This window comes from Lissotriton vulgaris, chromosome 9, assembly GCF_964263255.1.
Source record: "Lissotriton vulgaris chromosome 9, aLisVul1.2, whole genome shotgun sequence".
Taxonomy (NCBI): domain Eukaryota; kingdom Metazoa; phylum Chordata; class Amphibia; order Caudata; family Salamandridae; genus Lissotriton; species Lissotriton vulgaris.
Window position 1 is genome coordinate 561,164,752 of NC_141697.1, and position 13,579 is coordinate 561,178,330.

Here is a 13,579-nt window from a genome sequence, read left to right on the forward strand (position 1 = left end):
CATGTTTTCTTACCTGGACGATTGGCTCATAAGGGCCAAATAACAACACAGCTGTCTTCAACACACCCACAAGACAATTCAGTTGCTGCACGACCTAGGATTCACTGTAAACCTCACCAAGTCCCACCTACAGCCATCCACAACACAAGTATATCTAGGAGCTACATTGAACACTTGTAAAGCTCTAGCATACTCCAACCCAGTCAGGATACCAACATGCAGCTCCTAATATCACAATTTCAACCTTAATACTCATTACCAGCGCAAGTGTTATGCAGTTAATAGGGATGATGGCTTCTTGCATTCTAATCATCCCTTATCCAAGATTCCAGATGCATCCTCTACAGGAATGCTTAGCACGTCAGTGGAACCAGGCTCAAGGTCTATTAACCGATCTGGTGTTGGTAGACAGACGCACACATCACTCTCTGCAATGGTGGAACACAAGAAACCTTTCAAAAGAGCGGGCATTCCTCGTGCCGGTTCCACAGATAGTGCTAACAGCAAACGCATCGCTCACCAGCTGGGGAGCTCATCTTCAAAATCATACCATTAAGGGCATGTGGACTCTACAACAAAAGCAATTCCACATCAATTACCAGAAACTGATGGCAATTTTTTTAGCATTAAAAGCCTGTCAAGTCCATCTAGTCCACAAAGCTGTCTTAGTCCGCGCAGACAACATGACAGCAATGTACTATATCCAAAAACAAGAAGGGACACACTCCATACAGCTCTCGCAACTAGCTCACAGCATATGGAGATGGGCCATACTTCAAAACATATATCTCCTTGCGGAAAACCTTCCAGGAGTGCACAATCACATAGCAGATCTGCTCAGTCGTCAATGACAACAGATACATGAATGGGAATTACATCCTCGAGTTCTACTTCCATTCTTCCACAAGTGGGGTTACAGAGAAATAGATCTGTTCGCCACACACCAGAACGCAAAATGCCCAAGCTTCGCATCCAGGTATCCACACCCATTGTCCAAAGGCAATGTGCTATGGATGAACTGGTCAGGAAGATTTGCTTACGCTTTTCCGCCTCTCCCGCTCATTCCATTAGTAGTTCTGAAGCTTCAACAGCATTTCCTCACCATAATCCTAGTTGCTCCCACATGGGCCCGACAAACCTGGTTCGCAACCCTGTTGGAACTATCCGTAGTTCCTCACCAAAAACTGCATCTCTCCCCCAAGCTTCTCACTCAGAACCATGGAGAAATAAGACATCTAGATCCCAGTCAACTGAACCTTGCGATCTGGCACCTGAAATCCTAGAGTTTGGCTACCTTAATCTCCTGCTAAACTGCATGAACGTCATTAAAGAAGCTAGACGTCCTACCACAAGAGCATGCTACGCAGCAAAGTGGAAACGATTTGTAATCTACTGTACAAATAATCAAATCAATCCACTAGACTCTACCATTCAAAACATAATTTGCTATCTCTTACACCTTCAGTGCTGTAACCTAACATACACGTCTATATGATTACATCTCGCTGCAATACCTGCTTATCTACAAAACAGACAACACTTGTCTCTTTTTAGAGGGCCCGCTATTAAAGCTTTTATGGAAGGACTCAAAAGAATCATCCCTCCTAGAGTTCCACCCACCCCTGTTTGGAACCTTAATATTGTCCTTGCAAGACTTATGAGCTCACCATTTGAGCTGTTGCACAAATGTGAACTACAGTTCCTCACGTGGAAAGCCGCCTTCCTTGTAGCCATGACATTTCTTAGGAGAATTGATGAGCTCCAGGCTCTAACCATACAAAAACCATTTTTGCAAATTCATCACAATAAAGTGGTTCTTAGTACTAATCCAAAATGTTTACCTAAAGTTTTTTCTGCCTTTCACCTCAATCAGTCTGTTAAACTACCAGTCTTTTTACCTCAACCAGACTCAGTGGCAGAACGTGCTCTTCACACACTGAACGTCAAAAGAGCAATACTTTATTACATTGAAAAAACTAAGTCTGTCAGAAAAACAAAACAACTTTTTGTTGCTTTTTCACCACTGCATAAAGGCAATCCCATTTCAAAAACTGTTATTGCACGATGGATAGTTAAATGCATCCAAATATGCTGCATTAATGCTAAACGTACATTAACAATTCCCCCAAGAGCGCATTCCACACGCAAACTAGAGGCTTCTATGGCAATTTTAGGGAATATACCCTTAGATGACATCTGCAAAGCTGCAACTTGGTCTACTCCTCACACCTTCACAAAACACTGTTGTGTAGATGTGCATGCAAAACAACAAGCTAATGTGGTCCAGGCTGTCTTAAGAACACTTTTTCAAACTACTGCAACAGATTCAGGTTAGCCACCGCTACCGAAATAACTGCTGTATAGTCTATGCTAAAGCATATGATCTACAGCTCATATGCCTCGAACAGAAAATGCTACTTACCCAGTATGTATCTGTTCTTGGCATATAAAGCTGTAGATACATATGCGCCCACCCGCCTCCCTGGGTACCTTTATATGCTGCAGTATTATCTTACTTGGATACAACACACATGGACATCTCTTTCTATTTCTACAAACTCCATTCTTACCCTTTATGGCGAAAAACAATCTGGGGATAGAGTTGATGCCCATGCGCACTGTCACCATAAGGAGGAGTCACCTACCTCGTGACTACAAACACTTCTTCAACGAAAAACAAAGTGCAAACATCAAAGCCCAACACCAGATGGCGATCTGTGCTAAAGCATATGAATCTACAGCTTTATATGGCAAGAACAGATTCATACTGGGTAAATAGCATTTTCCTTCCTTATGCCCAAATATAGAAGACCATCCTGAGCCACCACTGTAGCAGAGGTCCCATCCAAAACACCAAACGTAGCATGGTTTTTGAGTCCTTATTTCTACAGTCATTTGTTTTTTTCTGAAATGGGAGAGCCAGGTGGAGGCACTAACTATATCATTATGTCAATTTATGGGGCTGAGCCTAAACACACAAATGCATGCAGTCTGAACCCTCTCATGTTGTGAGGTATAGGCTGGCACCAAATCACACCATGGAGGATAGGCACCATGGTGAGGTGGGTGCTAGGCATGGGGCACAAGGAGATATATCTAAATTTCACACCACTTAATTTTAAGTTTCTGGAGACTGAAGTCTAGCTTACACAATAGAGACTTGAGAGGCATGCCACCCAGGCAACACAGCAGACATCAATGGTGTGTTGGTCCCTGCTTTGCAGGTCACTTCTTCATTGACTTCCTATGGTGAAAAGAAGCATTTTAATATACAAGAATATCCTCATTTCCTCATGAGGGTGTTCTCTAGTTATTAATTGCTTTCTCTTATTCTTATAAATGTTCTTGCAAGATGATCTAGTTAGTTACTACACACTTCTGACGAAATGTGAGCAGCAGGCCACAAAACCAGTAGACCCCGTTAGTTCAATCGTCCATCCTTCCGACTTTAAGTAAACAGAATACTAATCAATTGGGAAATAGTACCTGTTGCTATTTACAACGCTTTGAGATGGCAATACCGAGGCATATGACAAAAAATAGGAAAAATATTATTTAACCTCCTAGACTGAAAATCCTGATCATGGCCCATATGTTTTTGAGGAAAAGGAAGATAACCGAGATTCTAGCCTTTGAGGTCATAGACCATATGAATGTGCGCGAGATGTACGTCTATGTCAGTCTTTGCAAAGTGACATAGGTTTGTTTATGCCATTGTGATCTAATCCTTTTCAAAATATTGTGAAAGGTTGTGCCATGAGTTATGTTTTGTCTTTCACCTGCAGAGACGTCATCCTAGAGAGTACGCCAACTAGTGACCCTTCTGCACACAGCAACCTTTACATTCTCACTGGTCACGAGAGCAGTTTCTAAGAAGGATCTTACTCCCGCTGACGGGACTCAGCCATACTGGATGGACCAAGCCACCTAGATGTTGACTCTAGGTGCGATTCCACAAGAGAGCAGCTGTCCTGAGTGACCTGAGAAGATGATTCCGGAATGGCATCGGCCCACGGGCCAGACCAGTAGCTGTCCAGTGATTGTGGGGAAGAGTGAAGCCTCCTCTTAATTTCAGATACCATGCTGTGATCTTTAGAACTGGCAGACGGAGCATGTGTTCTAGGGGAAGGTTGTATATGCTCAATGAGGCAGTGTGTTGGGGGGCTTCGCAGTCATCCTGAGAGCTTTCATGGATCTTATATATCTGTGCTCAGATCTGGTGTGAAGGGAAGACTTCAGACATTGTATCTGAGAAGTGATATTTGTTAGTCTTCATGAACTCCTCCCTCAAAGGAGAAGCATGGGGTGGTCTTCATTGTTATGATGGTTGGGATATTTGTACTTGTCGTACTTTGCAAAGACCAGTAGATGAGAGGCCTAGTGGTCTGTAACCCCTCCTTCCTACCCTACTCGTTATATTTCACTCTTTAATTTCATTGTTTCTAAACTACTCTGTAGCCTTTGACTTTACCCTAATTTGTCCCCCGAGGTGTGTGCGTCTCTAAGGTGAGCATGTTTGCAATAAGCCCCCGAAGGTCACTCTTACTCCATGTCACCTCTTCAGACCTGTGGGTCTGTGGCAGCCTGCTAGACGTTTAGTTATGCTTTATGAATGATCACTCATGACACGCATGGGTACTGGATTTCTTGCACCGCTGAATAGTGTTATGCTATATATGTGCGCATGTCGATAGAAAGGACCCCTTGTTTTTTTGGGTGTTCTAATTGATACGAGAATAAGTATTACTCCTAGGTCTGCTCTGCTTTTTAAGCCGCTGATGTCCTTCCCTGACGAACTGGATTGGACCTACATGCCCTAGACTTTTAAGCAAAATAGGATCCTCAAACATGTACATGCTCCACATGTACAATATTCTAGCTCGGTCTGAGGACTCAGTCATAACCTGGTCTGTAATGTTGCCAAGTCCGATTAACATGTCCTATGCCCATTTCAACGTGACGCTAGCACTGTAAGCTCCCTAACAGCTCTTAACCATCACTACGTCAAATCGGAAAATCAATCAACGTTCTGGGCTTCTATAAAATTCAGATTTATTTTTGTACTTAAATATAAACATATATGCAAGTCTAAAAGACTCCAGTGGGCTCCAGCAATATTGCAGGATTACCCAAGAATGGTAATTACATGTGTCAAATGATTTTGCCAGCAAATTAGGTTAATACACTTTCTTGCTTCCTTTTCTTTTACCCTGAGGGTGAGCATGTTGGAGATGTCCATACTAGGGTAATGCCCAATTACCTGCTGACCGATAAAATTAATTAGGATTTTCATCAAACTTTATTCAGTCATTACGACCATCAAAGTATATAGACGTACAATACAGTATATTGATAAGAGAAAGATTTTCATGTTTGGTATTGTGGACCAAGATGGATGACGTTATTTATACAAAGGCAAAGCATAATAAAAAACAAGCAATTAAAGACGAGAAACAGGTTGATAAAAACAGCTGCGACAAAATAAAACCATGACAAGCTAAAAACACATAAAAAGAAAAAATATGGAGCCGTAAATGTACATAAAGTGCTAATGTATAACGTGCAAGAATACAATATTGCACAAATTCTCAGTAATTTTGGCATGAATTATATACTAATATGTACACTAATTGGGATTTTCAAAATGACCAACAAACATGGAAATAATCTTGATGGATTTCCATGAAGGTATAGACCTTTCCTATAGTGTTGTACTGGATATACTGAAAAACCTGACTGATTTTAATGTTTTTGCTAATTGATGGGTTCTGAAGCTCAGCCCTGGTCTCTAGTCAAAGGGACAAGCAGTCTAATTGCTTGTATGGTTCTTTACATGCCCTAATTCTGGGCACTGTCTCAGGACGTATGGCTTATCGTAATCCTTTAGGGCTAATGGCCGAAGTCTTTAAATCGTCCTTTCAAGCGTGGTGTTTGACCTCTGTTGCTGTCTCCCTCCTTGAATACAAAGAAAAGAAAGAATGAACAAGAATCTGCTTCCCTGTATTGGGATATGTCAGATCCACAAACCTCTAGTTGTATACCTCTGAGACAGCTGCAGTTGGATTGCAGGCTAGACCTTTCAACCTTGATCCTCAGCTCATTGTGAATCAGCCTTCTCTTTTGAGGGCCAGCGAGCTGAAACAAGAGAAGAGGGTTCTCTGCCTAGCTCCTCTCCTGTCCTGCCTTAAGCTATGAGGTTTAGAGCCTTTTGAAATACCCTCCTCTTACTGCTGCTCTTCTATAAACTCATGTCCCCATCTGACATCTACATTTCTTTCTCCAGGAATGGAGTTCATATGTTGATTATAAAGGGAGTTAAAGTCCAAATAGATCCACTTAGCAGACACTTCTCTGATTGGCAAAAAACTTTAATGAATTATGCGAGCAGGGGAGGGACACCATCTCATTGCTGTCCGCATCTGACTTCCAGATGCATAATGTTGTTTGTAGGAGCCTGTACATAGCTCTGTTTACAGATATCAACATTTTGTTTAGCACTCTCATGGATTTGAGAGGGATGAATGCCACCCTGTTAACTTCTTCAAAACTCGTATAAATAAAGCCATCATTGTGATTACATTTTAAGAACAGGAAATATCTTTCCTAAGTGGATAAAGGGTCTTGATCTTATTTTTACTTAGCGGATAGAGACAGATATGTATCCCATACCTGTACTAAAAGAAAATATTAGGGTATAATGAAACCCAGATGGACAAACACTTCTTGTTCCATTTTGATATAAACCCAACCAACGCCTAGCTTCTGCGGATACGTTTCTGTGTCTCCAAATATCCCTCATTATATTCTTGAATAGTTTAAACACCTGGGGAAAAAGACAAGGGTCTGACAACCACCATCTCAACCCTGCCACATAAAGGCAAAACAGCTTACCACATGTGCTAGCCATGTTCAGGCGCTTGTAGGCGCAGCTATGATACTTTGGAAACACATACACATTTATTTCACCTGTTGGCTAGTCGTCACACATTGTATTATAGAACTACCCTGATCCGATATTTGGCTATCAAACCGTTTGTATGGTTGGAAGTGAGAAGTTAAAGAATATTCTTTGTAAATTGTACTCTGGTCCGTCCATCTGCCATCCTCCAACGTTTATAATGCTTGGGAACTTTTCATGCGCTTTAAGGAAGGCTGTGGGCAAAAGAATATGAAAAAGTTACATCTTTGTAATTCCAGGACCTTTAGTGAGAAGTCCCACTTTCTTCACATAACTTAACTTCCCACTCATCTTTGCCAAATCGATGTACACAACCCATCTTCGGTGGCATGGCTAAACGTATCCACTGCGATGTTTAGGCAGGTGTGGGGCTAAACATAAGCCCTGGACTCCTTTTCGTACCCTCTTAGCACACATTTTGCTGTCTGGTCACCTCAGTGGACACATAACTTATGTTTTAGAATGAAGGGGGCCTTCTTTAAAGTGGACTGAGGTTCTATTAATTAACAAGCTGTTCTGAGTGTATGTTGCATTCCTATTCAGCAAAAAGTGGTTGTGAGGAAAGACCAAATGATTTAGGCTCGTGTCAAATGGCCAGTTATTTTATAAGAATTTATGCGCATCAAAGAAAACGAAGGTGATGTTAACTTTAGCGTCTTAACAATGCTTATGTATTTTGTATGAATGATGCTAGTTCTTTGACTGGTTGGTTGATTGGTTGGTTGGTGTTATAGCCCATCATTTAATCTGACAGGACCAATGACTTGTTAAATTGTTTGAGATCTGTCCAGTGAATAGTCGTCTGGCCACTTTTTCCAAGTTAGAGCAGCTCGATCGTTGAGAAGATGGTTGATTCGATCCTGTGCTACCAAAATATCAGAGAATGTTCGGTTGACATCAATTTTGTGTTCTAAATATTGTTGCCCCAGTGGAGTTAATAATTGAAAATCCACATCCAGTGGGACTATATTGTTTGTAAACGATATTTAGGCCACAAAACGAATGTTAAAAAATATTTCTGAACTACGATATGCTGGCAAACAAGTGACCCAGTAGCACTGGAATGAGTAATAGATTAAGTGCTATTTATTCTTCTGTGAAAGTCATTGGGTGCTGAGAGGCTAATTTAGTAAAAGCACATGTGGTAATTGACTAATAGGTGAATGTGTTTGTGTAAATGCTCTGTTGATAGAGATTACGACCCTGGTAATGAGTAGTGAGGACAGTTCTAATCTCTGAGCAACATACGTTTCTTTGGGTCAGATGTATCAAGCATTTTACCGCTCGCAAGGATCGGAAAAATGCTTGTTGGCATGTACCAACGATATTTTGTGAGTCACTATTGGGAAGGGGTGTGTTAAGGCCGTCCCTTCCTAATAGCGAGTCGCATTGGTAAGTAGGAATGTTTTATGACTTGGAATGCAGTAGCAAAACATTTGCATCTGCCACTAACTTGAAGTTGGTGGTAAGCCATTCGCAAACGGGATAGGGGTCTTCAAGGGGCCCTTTCCCCTTTGTGAATGGTGGCGCCAACATTTATTCAGAGCAAGACCACTGCACACTGCATCCCATTTATCTTTAAGGAAAACGGGCTGCATTTCAAAAAATGGCTTTCATTAATAAGCAGTCACAGACATGGTCATCTGCTGACCCCAGCAGGCTTCCATCCCTGTGAGTGCAGGCCATACCCAATGGGTCAGAAATTGCAACCTGCCTCATGAATATTAATGAGGCCGGTCCCTTGTGACCCATTTAAGAATCGCAAGGTGTGTCAGACACTGTTGTACATTCGAGATTCACAAATTTCGAGTCTCAGTCTCTAATGGTCGTACATCTGACCCTAAAGGGCATGGAATTCCAAGTAGTGCAGTAATTACTGCACACCATCAATTTTCTCCTGACAGAATTTGCCAGCAATAAACTGACAAAATTAATTAGAGAAAATGGCGAGAAGAAAGGCAAGACATTCATAGTTTAGTGTGGTAAATACTGATTCTGAATTTTATGCCCGGTTTCCTTTCAGAAAACTATGAATAGGAGGCATGTACGAGAACCAGTCAATTATCTTGTTGTAATAACATTTTACAGGTTCAGTAAATACCACCCATCATTCCTCACTACTCGGAATCAGGGTTTACATGGGATATGTTGTTGATTAAAGTGCAAACATCACTAATGTTGTTAAATGAGTCGCTGTCAGACATGTTGTTGTCATAACTCTGGGTTGATGCTGTAATTAGTGATTCTGAGTTGTTATTGAGTGTGGCTTTATTGGTTTAAATGTGGGAGTGACTGGAAGTTTTGTTGACTATAGTTGAATAAATCATGAGTAATGGATGTTCAACTAAAGAAGCAAATGTGTTGCTGTCCTTTTAGCCTTTTTTGCTGTTTGTAAGTTTGATAGTTGGATGGGTGACTGACAGTTGACAGTAGATTGGTTGTGGGCTGGATAATGTATAAGAGAACTGTTGTTGGATAGAAAGTACTGGTTTGATTTGTGAAGTATTATTGGATAAGGCAACCTAGCTCGTTGACTGCCTACTCTGTGGAAAGAGAAGTGGCAGATTTATGTGGCGTGACTATCATTGGAGTGAGATCGAATTGTAGTCCAATGTGTGAGTCTGATGAGTGAGTAGCGGTATATTTAGAATGAATGAGTTGTTTGATGTTTTTGGGCTGAATTGATTTTAGTTGACTGGTTGTCTGAATATTTCGTGGTACATTGTGGATTTCGGGGGGCGCTAGCATGTTGACTGTTTGGTACTTCATTTCATGGCTGATGTATATGGCTGGGTCTTGGTGGGTCTTCAAGTGAAGCAAGATTCAGATAAAGCTGCTGCCTAAGGTTTGTGGACAACTAGAGAAAATGATAGCATTCAGTGTGTGATGAGTTGATGTCTTGACTATTGGATGAGTGTGTGAGTGAGTGATTCTAGAGAGTGGTTACCTTGATAACTCATTTCTAACACAGATCTTAGCTGTTGCCTTTTAATGCATTGGGAACAATGCCTGATCTTAATGCATCTTTTTTTAACTTAGTGGAACCTGCAAAAACCCAAGAATGGATGGGCTGTTACATGAAGTGCCACGTTTCACTGGCAGTCTTATTTTGTTTCTTTTTAATTTAAAGATACTGCAATGCAAAAATGCACATGAAAGTATGATATTTAAAAATGTTTATATTAAAAAAGCCATTTGTTGAAACATACTGGGAGTTTGGTTCTGATCTACTACTGTCTTGATTTCAAAACTTTAGCCAAGGTGTGAACAAAAATGTTTTTACTGTTCCTCTTGTACCTTGTATTGAACTGCCAGCTGCTGTTTACAGGTCTGTAGTGTTTACAGATGCTACTGCCTCCTTTCTGTTTGAAGATGTCAGTAGGCCCAAAGGAAAGATGCTTATCAAATTGAGAGAGTGAGAGCTTCAGAGAGTGAGATAGACGGTAACGGCTCACACAGGTAAGAGCGGCGGAGCGGGGTGGTGGAATTCAAGAGATGACAGGCTAAGTAATATTAAATAAATAAAACCACTTACTTTGCACTCGTCACATCGCCAAGCTGGTGATGTGTCGAGCACAAAGTAAGTGGTTTTATTTATTTATTTAATATTACTTTGCCACTCTTACCTGTGCGAGCTGCCACTGGAGACAGAGTAGATGTACAAGTGTGTTTGTATGTGTATCAACTAGTATGGACCTTCATTTTTAGGGTAGGTGGGGCAAGGCAGGATTATCAAAGAAATAGATGCATTTCATGTTGTTAATCCTGGATGAATTACTAAAGATCTGAAGATCACAAGGGGCTCATAAGCTGGTCCTGTAGTTCTTTCAGAGATGCTTGCTTTCAGTGTGAAGTGACCATCTGCACAGTGATGCAGCACTACGTCACTCAGTATTTAGAGTGAGTCATTCAGTAATTAAGTGAAGTGTATTCAATTCATGTATTAACAGACAATACAACAAAAAACGGGTTGTAAATAAAAGTGTAATATCCACCACGCAAACAACACAGCCTAAATGTCAGTAAGTAAAAGTTGCAACCCTCGGTGTAAATATTAAAGAAGCACTAACACATTAAAAATAAAAACCAACTATTGGCAAAGCCGATGGATCTTGCCTATAAGTCCTTTTGCCAATGATTTTTTATCCATGCAGTACAGCATCATGGCTGTTGTGCAGCATGGCTGAAAAGACACAATTGAGCGTCTGTTGAATCATTATGTAGACATACACATGCATTGAACCGCACACACTCACATAAAAAAGGAAACAAGTTAAAAAAAAAAAAAGGTATCGAGCCGAGATAGATCAGTTGAAAAAAAAGTAGGGCAAAAGTGTTTCTTTAAAATGTAGCTCAGAAGAATGTTTTAAAAAAAAGCTTTGAACGGATCATCAACTTGTGTGCACTTGTTGGGGAGGCGGTGGAGGGTGAAGCAACATGACAGGCCATGGGGTAAAAAGCATAGCAGGCAGAGGAGTGAAGCAACATGTAGGGCATGGGGAGAAGTAGCACAACGAAGAGAAGCATATCGGCGAGAGAGAGCAATGTGCCAGAGAGGCGAAAAGCACGAGGGAGGCAGCTGAAAAACACATGCACTCTCATGGAAACAAAAAGAGAACACTAGTTCCCTAAAAGCGAGCAGAAGAAGCATAGAAGCTAGCCTGTAAAAGAGTTTGTAAAGAACTATGCTCTATGGGAGGAACAAACACAAGATGGAGAGGCTTAAACAAGGAAATCCATCCATTAGTAAGCGAATAAGAGTGACAGTAAAGCCAACCAATGGAAGCAATTGGCCGGCTTCAAGCCACCATATGTTCTTTGTAAGTCCACAGTATGTCTTTCTCTCATATGCAGCTTAGGCTGCATGGTAGGATCAACCTGAAAATACACCTGGTAGTTGAGCATTTGCTGCCAAAATATATTAATGCTTCTAAACAGCAACTATGTCGTAGCAAATGTTGTATTAAAATTAAGGGTCTCATTTAGGGTTTGTCGGTAAACTGGCAGTACCACCACCCCATTAAACGTAAGGTTCCCCAGCTCTATTTGGAAGTGTAAGAACAGCTGGTTCGCTAAAATCAAATACTCCGCTATCCCCGCGGTAATCTTTGACTGAACAATCTGTTTGCCAGTAGAATGCTGTGTCATAGTGGCAGTTACCCTGCCCTCATAGGATGATGCAACTATCAGTTTCCTTGCCCAGGTCTGCAATGCTATGAATAGCAAACACAACAGACCCCCCAGTCGAAGGGGGGAAAACTTCCAGTTCATCATTGTAGGAAAGTAGCTCTTTTTGACATGGTGCCCCCCCCCCCCAACCACACACACATTTTGCATAGTAACTGATGTGATTTTGACTGGGAAGTGCACTGGGTTCCTGCTAATTAAGTCGCCAGAGCTCTTTCCCAAAACTGTACAATTGTTTCCTCCAATTGGCAAAACCTTTAGCACCCTCTGTAATTCCCTAGTGAATGGTATCCCTAGTACCTAGGGCCTGAGGTACTACAGAGGGTCTCTAAGGGCAGCAGCCCAAATTGTGCTACCCTAAGAAACCCCCTCACCAAGCACATGCAAGGCTGCCATTGCAGGCTACGTGTCTTGGGGCAGACACAAATGAAAACTTGCCATGACCCTTAACACTGCATGTAATATTTGTAAGTCACCCCTACAACAGGCCTGACATCTCTAAGGCAGGGTGCTGAATATTACATGTGAGGGCATACCTGCATGAGCAGATATTCCCCTGTACTGGTCAGTCCTATTACTGCGAGTACAAGTGACCAGGGAAGCCATTTTAAAACATGTGCTGTACTCTGGTAAAAACGAGTTCCCCCAGCTACATGATGGCTTCACTGAAGATAGGGATGTTTGGTATCAAACATCTTGTATTGACGAACCCACACTGATTCCAGCGATGGATTTACCAATGCATGCACCAAGAGAGCACCTTAGAGGTGCCCCCTGAAAACCTAGCAGCCTCTGTTGCACTCCCTGACTGTTTTGACCTCCTAAGATGAGAGCCTTTTTGCTCTCAGGAAACCCAGAACAAAAGCTTGTCTTAGAAGAGGGTGTCACACCTCCTCCCACAGTATGACCTATTGAGTAGCGTTTCGAGGCTAGAAAGCTGCAAAGAGCTGCCACCTCTGAAATGTGAATCTGGCTCCCTTCACACAAGAGGAAGCCAACCTCCTTCGTCCAGAGCCCCCTTAAGACCTGGAAAGGCAGGAAAATTAGCTAGTCAGGTAGGCGTGCCACCCCCATGTGAGAACCACCCCTACTGTGGGCTAAACTGAAGGGGATGCGATTTTTTTAGAAGTAGCCATCTTTGTGATGGCATACTTAGGTATTCTGGGACAGGGTTATGCCCTCTTCCAGTAGGAAGTGGTCATATAGGGAGCCTAGTGACCCCAAGGATCAGTAGCCCATTGGCTACTACCCTATGCCCCTACATTGAGTATTATGGGGAGATCCTGACACCAGAAGAGCAGATTCTGATGACCTGAAGAAAGAAGATGGACAAGAAGAGTCGACTTGTGCTACAGCTGCTGAGTCCCGGAACCCCGGAAGACCCGTCAGCCTTCGCCCAGGAACCAAGGCCTCTGAGGGACAACAGAACTGTCC

At 42.0% G+C, this 13,579-nt stretch overlaps 1 protein-coding gene across 2 annotated transcripts in view; it reads left to right on the forward strand.

Moving 5' to 3' along the window:
• MAP4K2 (mitogen-activated protein kinase kinase kinase kinase 2) overlaps positions 1-10,166 on the forward strand; it is a 348,117-nt gene extending 337,951 nt beyond the window's left edge. The window contains exon 31 of one of the 2 annotated variants that reach the window (XM_086938087.1): positions 3,786-10,166. In XM_086938087.1, coding sequence (XP_086794213.1) covers positions 3,786-3,873 — 88 coding nt within the window. In that variant the 3' untranslated portion in view covers positions 3,874-10,166. The remainder of the gene's footprint in view (positions 1-3,785) is intronic. The other variant, XM_086938086.1, reaches the window with a different exon arrangement.
• Positions 10,167-13,579: the final 3,413 nt, after the last annotated feature.